We start from the raw sequence: 19013 nt of genomic DNA, 5'->3' as shown, positions 1-19013 counted from the left end.
TTCTAATACTAAAATATATATTTTCATTCATCTTACTTTACAACACTCTCATATTATGGCTAATCTATAGTAAAAGAGGAAGATATTTTTTGGGGTCTTTTTTTTATGCCTAAGTGTGAGTGTGGAAAAAGGAAAATTCACAAAATGAGGGTAATTGCAAACAAATGGAAATTTTAATCAAAATCCCCCCTTTTTTGCCTCCCGCAATACGTCGAACTCCTTTGAGTCGTAAAATATGATTTTAATTGAAATATAATTGCGCTGCTTATACCCCCCACCAATAAAGAGGTGGATGTTTGAAAAATTGGATGAGTGCGAAGAGGAAAAGTCGAAGGAAAAGTGTAATAAACAAAAATCTCCCAAATAGTCTTCATTCAATTTATATTACAGCCACAGACAGGAAAAACACCATCTCAAAAGACTCATCATACCTCCTTCTCATCCCCTCCCCCCGCCCCGCAAATGCTGGTCATTTATGAAAGAATCTTGAATTATATCCACAACGAAATAAACCTCATTTTTTTCATCATCATAATTTTCATTTTCGATAAATCGCTCTAAATATTATTTTTGAAAAAGAAAAATCTGTGCGTAAGATGGTTTAGTTTTCTTTTCCATGCAGATTTATGGACAACATAATGGTGGGATAATAGAAAAAAAAACAGAGAGGGAGAGAAAATGAGAGGATTTTCCACACTCTCAAAAGCTTTTTTTTTTGTTGCTTCTATGCCTCGAGGATCATCATCACACAATATATTGCCATTGCTGGTGGAGAGCAAATGAAAATTTTCCCAGAGAATGTTGGAAAATTTTAATGCCATCTCATCCTTCAATATGGTACCAACCACCACACATTCCATGTGCGAAGAAATGAAGAAAAATTCCAACCCCTGGGGAAAATTCCACATTATTTCCAACTTTAAATTACGTGAGTCATTTGTGGAGCTCATTTTTTTTGAATTGCAAGGGGTTGATGGTACTTTTAGGGGGGGGGGGGGTGATAGTATAATGTAAGTTAGATAGGGGAGGCAAAACGCGGAAGAATTTTCCCACCACCCCCAAAAAATTTATTTATAGTTTTTTTTTTCTCTGCTTTTCTCTCTAGCTAAAGAGCAAGAAAAAAATATTTCCCACTCTCTCGGTACATATTTACATGATTTTCCTCTCTTTGTGCATTAACACAGAAATTAATCTTTCCCCATTTTATTTATTTATTTACCTATAACATCCCATGTGTAAGCAAATAGCACACGTTTTTTGTCCAAATTGTTCTCAATGCCAACAGATATGGCGAATTTTATTTACCATCCACATTTAAATGGATATTTTTGTACATAAAAGCAAAATGCCCCGTGTGTGTATGCGTGTGAATAAAGGTAATGGTATTTATCTTTAAGACGTATATTATGTTGAGTTTTGGATATAAAAGAATAATACACAATAAAATCAAGGGGATTATTTCTCTTTTATATTTTGCACTTAAAGTGGTAATTTTCACCGCAGAAATGTACTTTATTATGTAGTTTTTTCTTGTGCAGAAAATTTTCTAAGATCATTTCAAATTGTAGGTACCTGATGAAGGGGGAAGGAGCCTTCAAAACGTCATAATAATAGAAAGGAATTTATTCGTTTCCTTTATGAGTAATTGGGACACGAAGAACATCAAAACAGATTATGGAATATTGCCAAAAAAAAGCTTCTCATTTGTTCCCCCACTGAGATCTGCTTGGAAAAGTTGGTAGATTTTTCAGAAAAACGTACACAATGACGTCACTATTGTATAGCTTAGTCCGGAAGAAACACATGTAAATCATCGATGAAACATCACCATGAATGTTTCCAACACTGAATGAGACAAAAATACAATTGTGACGTCATTGCTTGCATTTTTAAGCAAAGATTTATCAATTTTTCCCATTTGTGGAAAATAACAAGTCTGTTTGGCGATTTTTTTATTCTTTTCTTTTGGTTCGCTAAAAAATAAATTATCTCTTTAAAATAATTCAAGATAATTTATTAAAAAATAACCCGCAGAGATCTATTAAGCAAGAAAAATTGCAAAGCTTAATAAACTACAGAGATTCGCTAAATAAATTTTCCTCACTTGAAAACAATTTGTATATTAATTGAAAACTAAAACATTTAACGGGGGCAATTAAAATTATTAAAAATTAAATTTTCTTCTCCCCTCGCACTGCGAGTTCCCCCATCTAATGTACAGCAAACGACTATTTGGAAGTATTTGCACATAAATAATTATAGCATAAACCACCGAGGAAGGAAATTCCGATAAATTTTCTCGCATATGTGGGAATCTCCTATCGACTTTCCTCCCATATTTTGTACGTTGCCCCACCCTCGTGAAATTCTTCTTTACAACGTCCTCGGGTAATCTTAACGTGCAGAAATTTTCATCATCATGAACGGTATATACACAATATGGGTGAATATTAAATAAAAATCACGTTTTTATTATGCAACGATGGTAGGTATAAAAAAAACTGCCAAAAAAGGCAACTGTCCAGGTGAAGTCAGATGAGGTGGAAGAGAAAAAAAAACGCCGAAGAAGAGAATTAAAAAGATAAAAAGTGATGATGCAAAGCAATTGGCGAATCTAATGCAATGAATAACAAACAAAAAGAAAGAAGAGTTGATGGTACACCCAAAGAGGATAAAGAGGATACAATGTGGGGAAAAAGAGTGAGAGAAAGAAAGAAGAAAAAGGTCAACCTTAAATTTGCCAGATGGGAAGCGAAATGATGCTGGAGAATCGATGGTATGCTGCCTAGAGAGGCCCGGATGCGGTGGTGTGACGCTATTCTGCCTGAACCATGGCAATGAAATTTTCCTCCGTCCCTTTTGGGATTTTGTGGAGAAAAACGAGGACGGTCCTTGATTGGATTCAGTCATAATTTTGCCGTTTTCTGCCTCCGTCAACTTCACTTTCAATTAACAATAACACAGGTGTATGTGAGAGAAACGAATAAGTAAAAAAAAAGCACTCCCGCGTCTTTTTTGTTGTTGTTGTACCTCAATTCTTCGTCTCTATATATCTTCTCTCACACGGATTTTATGCTTTTGTTCAACACCAAAAAAGATCTTTTATTTTTTCCTCCAACGACCATGAAGATGTTTTGTCTTTCTATCACTTCACGCGACACAACAAATACGCTTAAAAACACCCCTCTTTTGGGATTTTCTTTTTTTTCTTTCCTTCTCTTTTTTAATTCCTTTCTTTGACTGTCTTTTCAATTTTTTTTTTCCACCTTCACAAAGCTCCACACCGCGTTTTATGCTGTTACCCTTTCCTCCACCTACACACCCGATTAGAAAAGGTGGGGTTAATTTTTTTTTCTCGTGTGAAAAGGAGCAACTTTTTGCACTTTTCACACGACTTATACAACTAATCAATTTCTTGTGGCACTTTTCCACCAACGTCTTTCATCGAACTGTCGTCAATTCACCTGCCAAACACTGACCAATCCAATTTTATTACATTACCTACACTCAGCTCTATATATACCTACATACCTACAACTCTTTCACACTCTTCCCATTCACTCATGCCAAATACTGTGAGAGCTTGGCAAAAATTTTCCGGACGTTCTGTTTCTTATCATTCACTCTACTCGTACAAATAACCCCGCCGACGATGTCTCTTGAAAATTTCTACAATTCACTGTATGTGCTTAAAATCAATTTAATTGCAATTTCAATGTATATACAATACAAACACACATCCATTTCAAAAAAAAATCCATTGAGGAAGAATTTTCATTTGGGAAATTGGATAGGAAGAAAATTAGTCCTTTTTCATTTTCATATTCTTCCTCCCAATAAAATTTTCCATGGTGCCCAGGGAGGGTAAAATTCTATCGAGAGAATTGATCTCATTATTGAGCAAAAATTTCTATTGAGATATCAAAGTATTTTCCCTCATTCACCAATAACACTGTTAGAAATAGTTTGGTGATTTAAATGGTTAAATTCTTCGTAAATTTTTCTCATTCATTTGATTTTTCTTGAGTTGAGAAAATTATAATTAAAAGTTATTTATTTTTAAATGTTTTCATCACAGAAAAAAGTTTTCGAGGAGAAAGTACAGCAGAAAACCTATTTTAGGAGTTTTTTGTGCAATTTAAAGTTTTTCAAAATGGCCGCCGGGTTCTTCCGCCATTTTGAGACAGAAGATCAGTTAATGAATGCACCCTAATGAAACTTGTATTGAATTTAGTCCAGAAAAACCTACCAAGCAGTAACAAATATAACAAAAATCATATTGGAAATGAAAAATGGCAGCCATCTTGAAAATTCAACAGGACAATTACTTCTTTTTCAATTCAGGGTTTCTTCTACTTTAAATTACAGGTGTAGAAGATTATTCCCTCGTAAAAATGAAGCTACTTTTATTAAAAAAAAAAAAGTTCTAGAATTCAATTTGGAATCTTTTAAATTCCTTTTATGTTGAACATAACCTCAAAAAATTAATGTCTGCAATATAGGACCAATACTCAATCTTTTAATAGCTTAAAAAGAATCACAGCAAATATGAGAGAAATGTACCATAATACCGAATTAATGTATTTTTAGAGAATAAAAGAATGTTCCTGCTTGGTAAAAAAAACAACTTTTTATGAACATTTCCTGTTGTAAACATAACCCCCGTTTTTCTACATTAATGAAAACTAATTTTTTAAATTTAAAAAAGAGTAGAAAAATTAATTCTTCACATCATACAAACTTTTTTATCAATATTCTTCATTACGATAACTTCTATCGCGGAAAATTATAATATTTTCCGAAAATTTCGTGGAAATTATGACAATTTTCTCAAGAAAATATTATCTTTTTAATGAAAAACTTAATCTATGTTTAAAAAAGGTCTTTTCCCTGTAAAATTCTTTCTGGCCGTAATAACGTTTTATACACACACAACACTCACACTCCTCTCTCTATGAGTCTGTCTTATCTAGTCTCCCATGTATTAATTTCATGTCTTTGTATGCAGTACAGACGTCTCTGGTCTGAGTTTGCCGAAATAAGCTATTATGGGTGTTTTCTTGAGCTTTAACGTATGTTGAATTTTGAGCAGACAATTTGCGTGATTGCTTTTATTTTTCACAGATTTTGGTGGAAAAGTGCCGCTGAAATTATTAGTTTTTCCTGAGCTTTCATTTACCACTAAATCATCAATGTCTTTCTCACAATTTAATGTACAAAAATATCCAACATCACTCTGTGGGTTTATCACTTGAAAAAAAAAACGAACTCTCATTCCCCAAATAAACTAACCATCCACTTAAATTGACAACCACTGAGCTAATATTGGTAGAACAATTCTTCAGGGATGTGTTCTATTTTAGATGAAAAATATATAGAAATGTAAGAAAAGTCCTCTAAAGAAGAAAATGTGTGTACAAAAATAGCTCTAATATAATCCCTTTTTTTTCCTTCTTCAATCGCCCACAATTTTTTTTTGTGTGTGAAAAGATTCAAACGGGATTTTCTATTTAATATCACAAAGCCACTTTATTTTTGCTTGTCTCGCACACTCCTTTTTTATTCCTCTCACTGGATTGCGTGGAAAATTGTCGGCCACATTTGCAGATGAAAATTTAATACTGCAGCACATCCTCCTGAGGGGGTGGATGACGGGGTTTTTTTTTTGTTCGCCTGACTTTTTTTTCTCCAATTTTTCTTTTTTTGAGGGTGTGAAAAAAGTGTGGCAACTACAGCAGAGGACACCACACACGAAAAAAATCACGCAGATTCACATGATTTGGCAAAAACAGCCATTTAGAGAATAGATAAAAATCGATTTTCCCCGCACTTTCCGGGCACAGACAGCATTTTCCACTTCTTGTCTCCACAATGTGTGTACCGTTTTTCCGAAATATCTGTGGTCGCGAAAACTCGTCAAGGGTAGCACTGACTCTCTGTCCAACACAGTGAATTTTCCAGGGCGCATCATCCTCCCGTTGATGATGGGTGAGAGAAAGATATCACACCCAACTCACCCAGGATCATGTTGAAAATTCCTCACTTTGTTTCATTCACTCATTTTCTCCAAACCCCCCCCCCCTGCCCACCTTCCCCTCCACGACAGTCAGGGGGACACACACACACACACCCTCATCAGACTCTTATACCGTATATCCTCCCCCTCAATGTCACTGTGAAATACAATATCGTACCATGAACTTTGCCACTATGAGGCCACACAGGAGGAAAAGAGCTTTTCACACACACACACCGGAAGAATGAAAGAGAAAACCAGGGATGTTTGTGAGAAAACTTTGTGCTATATATAATTGGGGGGTGAAAGAGAATTCACAATAATTTGCACAAGAAAAAAGAGTGAGAAAAGCCTATAAATCTCATCATGAGTTTCCCTTTTTTTATGGCAAATATTTCCCCATTTTCATTTGGAAAAAACACTCACGGAAATCCTTTCATGTTCATCTTGATAAAAAAAACTTTCATAAATCTATTGAAATTATTAGTTCAATTGGTTTGTCACTAATTCTTCAACTGAAAAGTCATGAGTTCGAATCTCTCTGTGAGATGAATTTTTTTTTCTCTCCAAAATTGCAAAAAAAAAAATTTTTTAAAAATTAATAATTATAAGGAAATTATTAATTTGATAATGATTACAAAGTTGCCAGCATTTGTATGGTTATCACGACAAATGAATCATTTTGATTAATTCAAGAAGAGGAATGTTTTATGCAAAACAACAATCTTATGCTCTTCTCTATCAAAGCACAAATTAGTCATTTAAAGAGATTTGCGAATGCTAACTTGAAAATTATGCTATTAAAAAATATTTCGAGTAGATTCTGATATAAATCTTTTTCTTTTCTTACAATTCGTCAGGTAAAGGATTTTTGGTATTCTGGGAAAAAATCTTATGAAATTTTAAAATTTTATTTCTTTCTTCAATCGGATTTTTGAAGGAAAATTTATTTTCCAGATCTCTTCAGGGATCTTTCTGACAATTTTCCTGAACAACAAATTCTGTGTTTTTTTTTTTAAATAACAATAGAACGATTTTCTTTTAATTTAATTCATTTTTTAAATCGTTCTATTGTCATTCTAAAAAAAACATAAAATTTGTTGGTTAGGAAAATAATCACAAAGATCTCTGAAGAGGCGTGGAAAAGCAATTTTCCTTCAAAAATCCGATTAAAGAAAGATATAAAATATTAAAATTCTATAAGATTTTTCCCATTTTTTACACCCATCTGTCAAAATCTGACAACAACTTTTCAGCTGTTAAAAAAAAGAAAAAAAAAATTATCAGAGTCTATCCCTTCAATATTACTTTATGCACAAACAGCAATTGAAAAAAAAATAGTACCCCACCGAGATTCGAACTCATAACTTTCCGGTTAAAAAGCTCGTGTGCAAACCAATTGACCTAATTAGCAAAGTAAACCAATTCAACTACCATTTAAATTATTCTTTTTTTTCCCTAACTTTTCAAGCCAAATTATGAATTCTAGATTTTTTCTTCGAGTGTTCTTCTCTTTTTCCCTAAATCAAGGGTGATTCCCACCCATTTTCTCTTTCCCACACACGGATTTTTGAGACTCTTGTTTTTTTTTGCAACCCACACACACACACACTGCCTGGAGACACGAAAAAAGCGCGTGACATTCAAACGGCAGCAGCTGGAGGAATACTGAAGAGTCACACTTGTAAGGAGGAATGTTGGAACAACAAAAAAAAGCGCCAGAGAGAATTTTTTTTGTTGCCGCCAACTTGCTAATATATTGAATAGTGCATGCAGTAGTAAGGGCACGAGGAAAAACTGTGTGTTGGAGAAAAACCTCGCGAGAGTTCTCTCTCATTCTCACAGCTTTATTCTTTTTTTTTATCAGTTACAACCACCACCCACGCTTTTTTTTTATTTCACGCCTTGTGTGCAACTCCCTCCTGATAAGGAATATAATCGAAATAAACATCGACCCATTGCGGTGCCCCTAGCAGGGCAATATAGCGCTGCTACCTCATATTACGGAGGTTAAAATATTAATAATTCTGCACCATATTATACGTGTAGCACACACCTATTCGCGATCTATCTTTAGGTAATTTTTTGCCTAAAAAATTCATATCGATGCGGGGGTGATAAATTGCAGGGGAGCCACCCCAACGTGCAGAGCTCATAGAAAGGTCAGACAGTGTGGATGAGAAGAAAAGTGAGGTAGGTGGGTTTACTTTGCACAGCAGCCAGCCAGCTTCACACGGAGCACGCGAAGAGGACAAATGGATGGATGTTGGTGTGTTGTTCCTTTTGGGGGTGCGAAGGGGTAGTTATTTTGGGGTTTTCGACTAGAGAGAATACACACAATTTCCCTCCCCAAATAATCTCTCTCCTTCTCTTTCCCAGCAAGGCGGTTTGGATGGCTGACGCTTGCGCTCAATGAATTTCCCACGCAGACACACAGATACACCGCACAGAAGGAACACCACCCACGAGATTCTGGGATGGATTGTGGTGGAGTGTACCATGAGAGAGGAAGAAAAAAATGAGCATGTTGTATACTCTGTCAGGGAGTCACCCACTAATCGACCCGAAAAGTACCAACGCGACACAGTATCAAATGACTGATTAAACATCTCGCCCTCTCTTACGTATATAATTGCCTCAAACTCTCCAAACTTACGGCCTAACAAAATAAAAAAAAAATTTACTCCCTCGAGCCACTTATATCTAATTGCCCCTGAAAAATCAACATCCCCACCCCCAAGTCATCGACAAAAAAGTTGAGCATCTTAGGAAAATTGCTCATTATCTCTCTCTCTCTCTCTCAAGATTTTCCCAAATTTAAGGAAAGAAAATAAAAAGAAACTTCTCAACACTGCAATGGGGTCTCCTTGTGAAATGCGCATGAAACACGCCACATAAATCACAAAATTCGCAAGTCATGCGTAATGCCTGTGGGGGTTTGGGGGGGGGGCGAACAATGGGGCATACAAAAAGGTGGAGGACCTACCTTGTCACTATCGGTGGTATTTCCGGAACCAAAACTAGCCAGAGAGCTGCCGTCGTTGTCATTCTCCGCGAGTGCTTCATCCAAATCCCGCGATGATCGTTGCGAAGACGTTGCTTTTGCCGTTGTCTTTGCCGGGGATTTGGGGAATGTGAGTGATGCAGCTGAGAAGTATGTCTCCTGGATTACTTCTCTCAATTTCTTTACCCATGTCTGGAAAAAACAAAGAATTTAATTTGATTTTTTTTTATTTGGAAAGGAAAAATCATATTTGGATTAAAAGAAAAATTAAACAATTAGATTTATTTTAAATGGTAGTTTAACTGCTTCATTTTGCTTATTAGATCAATTGGTTTGCACTTGAGCTTTTTAAGCAGAAAATTATGAGTTCGAATCAATGACGTACCTACTAATTTTATATGGGAAAATTTATTATTTATTAATGAAAAAGGGATCGTAATTTTATAAAAAAATTTATTTAAAAAAAATTTTTTTTTCTTTCAAAATTGGTAAATAATGGGCCTAATTCAGCGACCAAGAAACCCTTAAAATCTTTGAATTTTGTACTGAAATTTCAAGATTTCAAAAGAATTTCAAGGGTTTCTTGGTAGCTGAATAAGGCCCAATATTCAACAACAATTAAAAAAAACTAATTAGTGGACGTTGACTAGAAAATTCTCCCTTAAAAAAATATTTTAAGAATTTTAAAGAGCGCATTAATATCTTCTTTAAGAATTCCATTTTATAGGGGACCTCACTTAAAGTAATAATAAAATTACACGTTAGTAAATTGGAGTATTTTTCTCTCCGGTATTTTGTTTATTTATTTAGGGGAGAGCGGGGTTAAAAAAGTCACTTAAGGGTTTAGAAAAAGCTCAAAAATTCATATTTCCCAAACAGATAAAGCAAAATGTATAGCTCAATTCTTTAGGATATTTCTTGCCCTACAACTCTTTCTCAGATCATTTTGTTCTATCTAGCTACGAAATATGATATTTTAAGCTTTTTCCAAACCCTTAAGTGACTTTATTAGCCCCGCCCTCCCCTAAGCTTGTTTTAGTTGATTTTAGCAGCTGGTTTTTATGTAAAAATGTTTATAAATTTCCTGGATTATTTTCACACAAACTTTCTTCTAGAGCTCTCAATAAAGCTCCGGAGTAGAGAAGAAAGCTTTGGTAGTAAAATGCCATTTTCTTTCACGAGAAAAGAGTAGGAAAACCCCCATAATAAGTGATGGAAAAAGTTGAAGGAGAGGACAATCCACAAGAAAGGAAAGATCTCGTTTCAAAACTTAATGTTTTGTATTTTGAAGATTAAGGTTGTAAAAGTTTAAAAAAAAACCTATGTTTTGACGATGAATAAATGTCCTTACAGCAACTGAGGAAGACCCACTCCGGGGTCGAAAGCTTTGGTTTATTAATGCGTTTCCCTTTGGACGAAAACCGAAAGTCACGAGAATTAAAAAAAAAGTCTCGTTAAGCAGAAAATTAAAAGTTAAGGTTATCTTATTTTATATTCTTTACGTTGCAGTAAATAATCGCGTAAATGAGGAATATTTTTAAAATATTTCTCTTTAACTTTACAACGATTTTTCTCCTAACGTCTTTTCTAACGTTTGAATACAATTTTCTTTATTTTATTCGTTGCTTAGCAGAACGTCGTTGAGTAAAGTTCATATTGGATTTACTCTCATGCAAAGAACATAACCTTAAATTACTCTTTTAACACTGGAGGACAAAACTGGTACTGGCTGCCATTTTCACTTTTATTGTGATTATTTCAACATCTCTATGTAGGATAGTTCAATTATTTCACATTCACCGAAAGAAAATTTAGAAAAACGTTTTCTTTTTGACAGAAAATTGAGGGCAAAGTTTGAGGTTGGAATTTGTGGTCGTCTAAGTGTTCACAAAAAACACCTATTAAAAACTCAATAAGACCTTTTTCTGCTCATGTTTTATTTACATTACAAGAGTTTTCTAGGTAGACTCTTTACGCTCTTTTATCATAAAAAAGAAAATGTGAAACATGATTTTTTTAAAGTTTACATTCCTCTTTACAATTTTACTACGTTGTTACTGAATTCCCCTAATATTTCGAGTTTTTTATTCCAAAGAATTCAATCAGAATCAAATCAAATATTTGTTTAAAGTTTATTTAATAACAAGAAAAGCTCATAAAAAAAATTAGCAACATCACTGCCTCAATTCCACATTGCTTTGTATTTTTCTGCACTCAACTGTATCTTCTCTTTCTTTTTTTTATATAAAATTTATTGCTGCTATTTTCAGCATGAAAATTATTCTTAAATGCCTTGTTGTGAGAGAAATTACACAACATCGAAATCTTTTACCGGGTCTTTAGGCATTTTATATTAATTATCTTCTCTTACACACTTTTTTTTCCTCTTTCGCTCCAATAAAAAAAAAGCTAAAGAGCCATTTAGCTGTTATAAGAAGAAAAAAAATCATTAATTTATGGGCAGTGTGCTGAGGAATTACGAGTGAATGGCATGAAAATTTCATGTTTGGAGATGCATCCAAGAAAAACCAAAAGAAATAACATTTTTTTCTCATTGTAAACAACAACAGCTTTCTATACGTGAGATTTTTATTCTTTTGCATTTACCTGCTTCGTTTCCAAATTGTGAGCTTTTAGGACAACACGAAAATCCGCCACCATGGGGGCTCTTCCTGTCCATACGGCAAACTTTGTCTCATCCCCCTCAATGTGTTCCGTTACACCGAGTTCTGGAAATTTAAAAGAGAAAAAGATAAAAATTAATTAAATAAAATGAATTTAGTGAAGATTTTGAAGAAGAAAACTCACCGGAAGTCATAAGTTTCATCTTGTACTGATACTTGACGACCCCATTGGAATCCTTTGTCTCCTTAGCCAGGAGGACGTACAATTCAAAGAGAAAAACATGCCGTTCCCTTCCTTTGCGAATTATTTGCTTATTGTCCCACGCAAGGAAGGAATCCTGCAGCACAACCTCCCCCAAACTATCAATCTTCACATCACACTGCTCCAGGAGGGACAAGTGCATTGCATCATTGGCCTTCTTGGGCACATTCAGCATCACTTCGAGCCCATCGCGAATCTCCCCCTGTCCCTCTTCGCAGCACGATTGAAGATCCTTCAGCAGCAGCTGGTACTTTGTGATCCTCTGCACGGGCTTTATGAGAAACGCCGCGAGGGGATGCTCAATTTTGTGCTTCTTCTGAATATCCTCAAAGTACGTCCCACCATGCTGAACCATTAGATTATTCGAGAGAGGTTTATTTTTGCAATAATGCACGTACATGTCGAATTTCAGTGCCCACGTTACAAAGCAATGACCCACATCTTCGGGCATTGTTTCGTACTTTTCCAATTCTTTCAGGAAAATCTGTTCGTGAAACTTCCAAATTTCCTCCATATTCCCAAAGAGGACATCCTTCTTCCCCACCAAACCCTGCGGGACATTGCTTCCGGATTCCATTTCACGCATAAAGTACTTTATGCAAATCTCCAAATCCTTCACATAAGTCCTCTCAGTTTGCATTAGTTCTGCCATTATGAATTCCTTCCTTCGTGCTGATTTGCGTTTATCCTCATTGAGTTCCTTCGCACCAGGCTGTGCCGAAGCAGCATTGAGTTTTGTTTCGAGTGATGGATCCGAATGCCGATCTCCTGGCATCCCGGAAGAATTCGATGAACTGAGAGAATTTTGATCTTCCTGAATTTGCGCTGGGATCCCCAGAGATTTCTCCAGGTGTGCCCGATAGGCATCCATGCGTCCACTGAAATCCTTGTAGCGATTATCCACAGCTGCCACCCATTGCTTAATTGATGCCGCATGGGCATGCCCCTTCTCCACGAGACTATCAGCCAGCTGAATGAGCAACTTAACACGTTCACGCGTCTCCTTGGCCGTTCCCTTGAAGTCATTGTGCTCCTTCAGCAGGGCATCCGTCTCCTCGGGGTTCTTCCCAACTGCATTCGTCCGGGAAGACAAGTACGCCTCTCCGGTGTTGTGAATCCACTCAATTGCCTGCTTTGCTGATCGTTCAAACAACACAAATTGCTGACACTGATCCAAACGCTTCTTACGCTGCGTCCAAAATTCCAAAACTTGATTCTCCTGCGTTAGTAATTTATCAAGGATTTGCTTGACGCGCGCCTCACTTGTTCCCGATCCCTGATAGTCATAGTACTGCAGGGATCGTGATGTGTACTTGAGGAATGTCTCTGCCGTACGCCGGGCTAGGGTACATGCCTTCAGGAAGGCCTCCTTCTGCTCTTGATGCTTCGCAATGAGATGCGCCACTGTTTGTGCCTTATCGCTACTCCCACCACTTCCGCACCAATCCTCATCCCTCCGGTACTCTCGCTCCAAACTATCCAGCACTGTACACACCTGTTCGGCCGTCTTGAAGAAATTAATCGATGCCGTAACGAGTTTATGTCGCTCCTCAGCGAACGTGACCAATTTCTGCCACTTCTTCGTCACCTCCTCCGAAATATCCCTTATCCCCTTTGGATCGTAGTGATTGGCATTTATCAGGGCATCCGCACGGTACTTCACCTGCACAGCCGAAGTGTGTGTCTTCTCAATGGCCATCTGAAATTGTTCATGCTCCTTCCGCAAGTGCTCAGCCTCCTGCAGATTCTTCGGGATTGTAAAACTCGCCACGAGCATTGCTTCGCCATTCCTTATCCACGAAATCACCTGATTGGCATCATTCTTAAACTGACACAGCTGCACAGCTTGCTCCAGCTTTGCCCTCTTCACCTCCCCCAAGTCCTCCAAATCCAATTCACGATCATGCAGAAATTCAATTAAATACTGAATCCTCGCCTGAGCCGTATTCGTCCCATCGGCCATTATAATGAACCCAGCTGATTCGAAAATCTGAAAAAGTTCCTGACCCTGCTGCAGAATATCAAATACCGTACTCTGCATTTGATTCACCAACTCATTGTGCATCCTTAGCAATTGTTCAGCCTTCTGGTAGTCCATTGAGAGCTCCGTATGTTGCAATTCTTCCGCCCAAATCTCCAGTTGTGAGGATATCTGATACAAAAATGATAAAAATTTATAGAAAAATCCTTATAAATTACAGAAAAAAATCCAAAGATTCGCAGCTTAAACGTTTTTTTTTAACTTCTTCATTTGCAGGTAAATTGCATACAGTTGTGGTCGTGAAAATACTCATAAAAAGATTTTTTTTTCATTTTTAATTTATTTTTGCAGGACGATTCTTGAAAATAAATTAGAGGATTTGAGAGAAAATAAAAGAATTTTTCTTAAAGATTGAGGTGTTTTAAATTATAATTCGTAGTGTAATGAACAGGGACGAAGTCAGAGAACTTTTCAAAGGGGATTGTTCACAGAAACAAATATTTATTAATTAATTAATTTAAAGGACACAAAAAGCGTATTAAAAAGAACGATTTTGTATAATTCTAATGTTCTGGTTATGTTCAAACGCTTCAAATTCATTTTACTAATGTTTGACATTTCTTTTCTATCATTTAATATTCTTTAACGTGTTGTTATTTTTTTTCACAATTGACGTACCTTTTCTAACGCTTGACGATAATTTTTTTAACAGCTTTCTTATTTTTTTTCTAGTGTTTGACAGTTATTGTCAATATTTGACATTCCTTTTACGATTTTTGACGTTTATCTTTTTGATCGTTTAATATTTTTATCAAACGTTTGATGATTTATTTCACACTTGAAATTCCTTTTCAAATACTTGACATTTATTTTTAAATGCTTTTTAAGCGTTTGACGTTTATTTTTGAATTTATTTTGGCATTTCTTTGCTAACGTTTGACGTTTATTCTTACACGATTCCCTTTATTTTTTTACGTTTATTTGTAATTGTCCTAACGTTTAGTATTTCTTATCAAACGTTTGAAGTTTTTTTTCTAACGCTTCACTATTGATTTTTAATGTTTGACGTTTATTTTTAAACGATTTACATTTCAAATTTAAAAAAAATGAAATTGAAATTTAAGAAAAATTTTTAATTTACATTTTTTTCTAACGTTTGATGGTTACTGTCTAAGTTTTGGTATTTATTATGTACCACTTTAAGTCAATTTTATAATGTTTGACGTTTTTGTTAGCACTTGACATTCCTGTTTTAACGTTCTAAGTTGATTTTCTAATTCTTGGCATTCTTTTTTCAAACGATTGACTATTCTTTTTAGCGTTTGATATTCCTTTTTCAGCTATTGACATTCTTATTCAAACACATGACATTTTATATATTTGACGTTTCCTTTCTAACGTTAGAATTTATTCTATCATTTTACGTTTCAAAATATCCTTTTTATTTTTTTATGTGAATTTTATTCTTAAAATGATTTTTTTGACATCTAAAGCTTCTTAAAGAAAACCAGGAATTTCCTAAACTTTTATGATTTTCATCCACCCAAACATTCTCCCTGAGTACACCCCTGTTAAACACCGTGACTCTGTTTGGGCATTTAAAAGTTAATAAAATTGGTAAATAATTCATCCCGTGTATGCAATTTTTTTGGAAGTAACTTTCACCGCTATTAAACTTTTAAGAAGGTAAAAGAAAAAATAAATAAAATCCAATGAAAACGAGAAGGTAATTTTTTTCATTTAATTTATACGCAATTTACTTTCTTTTAGCAATACTCACCTCAAGAGCATCCCTTTCGAAGAGTCGGAGCCGTAGGAAGAGATCCAGACGCATCTTTCGTGCTGACCAGAGTTCCTCGAGCTCAATTCGTTGCTTTGACAAATTCTCGATGGTACTTTCGATGGCATTAACGGAACCACTGGGATCCATTTCCTCCGTGGCACGAAGTTCCTGCAGTAGTGCCTCCCCCTGGGCAATTGTTTGATCACAAATTGTCAGCGTGTGACTCTTCTGGTCCTGACACTGCTGCAGGAGGCGCTCAGTTGAGGAGAGATTCTCCTCCGGAAGGAGACTATCGCTGGCTTGGATGTCATTCCGCAGCTGAACGACCCAATTGCAGATCTCCTTGTCATGAGTGTAGAATAGCACGGCCAATTCGAGACGTCTCCTCCGTTGTTCCACACGACTAGCAAATGACGCCACATGGGTTTCAAGTTCGCGAGTTACGGTGTAAATCTCATTGGGCACGACTTCACCGGATCGTGCCAATTCATCCGCAGCCGAGAGGAGTTTCTCCGCATTGCTATAGGTGTTCTGGGCAACATTCTCAAAATGCTCATGAGATTTCTGGTAGACACGTGCCTTTTGCAAATTCTTCCCAATTCCCGTATTCTTCCGCAGGAATACCTCACCGTGATTCTCCAGCCAATCAAGAACTTGCTTCACGTCCTCCTGGAAGAGGCGCAGTGCGAGTGTTTGATGCAAACGCACCTTCCCTGCGTGCCATTTAGCTTCCAGGGCCCGGTGATGTCCGAGAATTTGATGAATCACCGCAAGGACGTGTGAAGCCCCCTCGCTGTAGTCCGCCGCTGGATTCCCGGGGCCATAGGTTGATCCGTCGGATTTCTTGTGTTCCGGCACTCCCGGCGGTGGTGGTTGATTGCACACCTGCACAAGATGATCCAACTGATAGAGGAGCTTCTTACTCGTTGAATGCACTTCCGTGTAGGCCTGGCACATGGATTCATAGAGATTCTGATGGGTACAAACGATATTTTCGAGACTCTGTATATCAAGCGGTAGCTGTTGCCCCGCTTCACATGCCGACGCCCACGATGGTACATTATCACAGTACTGCTCAGCTTTGTGATGAAAGATAACACTGAGCGCAAGTACGGCCGTTCTCTCATCCAATCCCGCTGCAAAATCCTTCCATGTCCGATCAAGGCGACTCGCCACTGTACGAATATGCTGAGCTGCATAGTGATTGCCCTCAATTAGTTTACCCGCAACAGCGAGAATTCGATTAATATTCACGCAAACATTCATCGATGCAACGGCAAATTTTTGATGTTCATCCTGAAGATTCTTCGCCACGGCATAGTTATGCCCAATCTCCACGTAGCTCATTTGGAAAATATCCCGATTGTGGAGAATCCAATCGAACATCTTCTCACAATCCTGCTCAAAGAGTTTCAGCTGAAAGCACTGATCCAACTTATTCTTCCGCTGTTGCCACATTGTCAGAAGATACTGCTGAGCACTGTGTACCCCCTCAAGTTGCTGCAGAATTTGATTAACAGCCGCAATACGATCGGGATTCCCATGAGATCCATTGAGTGCATGAGTATTGTTACTATTCGATGCATGTGATGCTGAATCATCCGCTGAACTCCCACTCCCACTTTGACCTACATCCGCATTGAGTTTGGCAAGAAGACGCTTCCCCTGGAGATCAAGTTCCTCCAGGGGGAGCTTTGTTATCTTCTTCTTCATCATATCTTTGTGATGATCAAGCTCCATTAGTGCCCCATTGGCATCTTCGGCAAATTCACACCGTGACACATCTTCCTGCAGATCATCAATGCGATCAAGCAGATCACTCGCCTGCCAGAGAAATTCCTCCAGCTCCAGACGCGTATCAATCCAATTATTATGATCATACTGAAATGTCCCATCAAGATCTGCCGTCACCTGGGACGAATCAATAATCTTCCCCAGAGATTCCAATGAAATTGAGATTGTCTACAACAAAAAAAATCCCCCCGGCAATGAAATCTCATCCTCTTTTAAATTCTCTTTAATCCTAAAACTAAAACTACAAACTCACTTCAAATTTGTATTTGTGACTCGATATGGAGGATCGTTGCTTCTGCCAGAAGTTATCGGACTTTATAATGACCACCTGGTGCACAACGCCCGTGACAAAATTCTCCTGGAGTGTCTTGAAGATAGACTTGAGACTCCCGGATGAACTTCCACTGCCACGATTGTCAATCACGATCGTAAATCCAATCGATCTTGCTTCATCACTAAAATATATTGTTCATTCATCAATAAATATCAATTTAGCTCTCGTCTCTCTCTCTCTCTCGCCGTCCCCCTCATCCATCGGGAGAGACGAAGAATATTTATTTATTTTAATTCTATATACATAAATTCCAATCAATTTAATCTCCCCCTCATTCTTCTCTGCCCCCATATTTCACCAAGGGGTGTTTATCTGAATGAAAAACATCGAATTCTTCGTCAAGATCAGGATTATTTGTTAAGAAAATTCAAATTATTTGTCAAGAAGTTTCGGACTAATTAGTGCAGCAGATCCGACGTTCAGCCTCAAAATAATAAAACTAGGACATGTGTAGGCCTAATTTGTTTCAATATAGGCTCAGAATTTGATCTTGATCAATTTCCCGTTGAAATTAAGGTCATACAGATAGAGGAATTTGAGAAAAGCCTCATGTTGATTTTCCCGTATGTTTTTCCAGGAGTTCAAATAAAATTCTACAAGTGGCGCCACGGGTGGCACCAAAAATAAATTCAAATTGACAAATTTATGTTTTTTTTTTTTTGTAGAATCCGAGGAAATCATATTTGGTCAGATTTATATGACCCCATACCCCACAATCTTCCGAAACAGAGCTCCAAAGTTTTCCTGCCGTGGCGCCACTTGTTCAATTTTATTCCAGATCTGGGAAAATTGTATGGCGAAAATGAAGCGGGAAAAGTGCTCAAATCCCTCAACATGTATGACCCCAATTTCAACGGGAAATTGATCAGGATCAAATTCTTAGTCGATCCTGAGAATATTGGGTCTACACATGTCTTTTTTAAATTATTTTGAGGTTGAGGTTAGAAAACCTTTTACTTCTGCTGAACTAAATCGCCAAAATTCTGATTTTTCTTCTAAAGATTCAAAGTCTTTGTTAAGATTTGTAGGTATTACTTGTCAACAGTCTGATTATTCGTCAAGATTCGGACGATTTGCTAAAATATTCCAAATATTTGCCAGATAAACACCCCTTGCATTTCACACAAAAAAAATTATTTACAACATTAACAATTTTTTTATTCTTCTTCCTCCAAAGTTCCAGCTTCATCACAACTCTGGCTAAATGTTAATAGT

The 19013-nt window shown here is 36.8% G+C and overlaps 3 protein-coding genes across 4 annotated transcripts in view; all 3 read right to left on the bottom strand.

Moving 5' to 3' along the window:
- Positions 1-19013, bottom strand: part of LOC129791558 (trifunctional purine biosynthetic protein adenosine-3) — a 1078967-nt gene that overhangs the window by 646148 nt on the left and 413806 nt on the right. The window lies entirely within an intron of this gene.
- The window catches only part of LOC129791559 (potassium/sodium hyperpolarization-activated cyclic nucleotide-gated channel 3), a 1048222-nt gene that overhangs the window by 756507 nt on the left and 272702 nt on the right, over positions 1-19013 (bottom strand). The gene's annotated exons all lie outside the window — the stretch shown is intronic.
- Positions 1-19013, bottom strand: part of LOC129791553 (kalirin) — a 46467-nt gene that overhangs the window by 24325 nt on the left and 3129 nt on the right. For both annotated transcript variants that reach the window (XM_055829732.1, XM_055829733.1), the window contains exons 3-7: positions 17718-17919; positions 15668-17632; positions 11829-14058; positions 11628-11749; positions 9003-9212 (exon numbers count right to left, since the gene is read on the bottom strand). In XM_055829732.1, the coding sequence (XP_055685707.1) occupies positions 9003-9212; positions 11628-11749; positions 11829-14058; positions 15668-17632; positions 17718-17919 (4729 nt within the window). The remainder of the gene's footprint in view (positions 1-9002; positions 9213-11627; positions 11750-11828; positions 14059-15667; positions 17633-17717; positions 17920-19013) is intronic.

This window comes from Lutzomyia longipalpis, chromosome 3, assembly GCF_024334085.1.
Source record: "Lutzomyia longipalpis isolate SR_M1_2022 chromosome 3, ASM2433408v1".
Classification (NCBI taxonomy): domain Eukaryota; kingdom Metazoa; phylum Arthropoda; class Insecta; order Diptera; family Psychodidae; genus Lutzomyia; species Lutzomyia longipalpis.
This window is presented reverse-complemented; position numbering and strand designations above follow the sequence as displayed.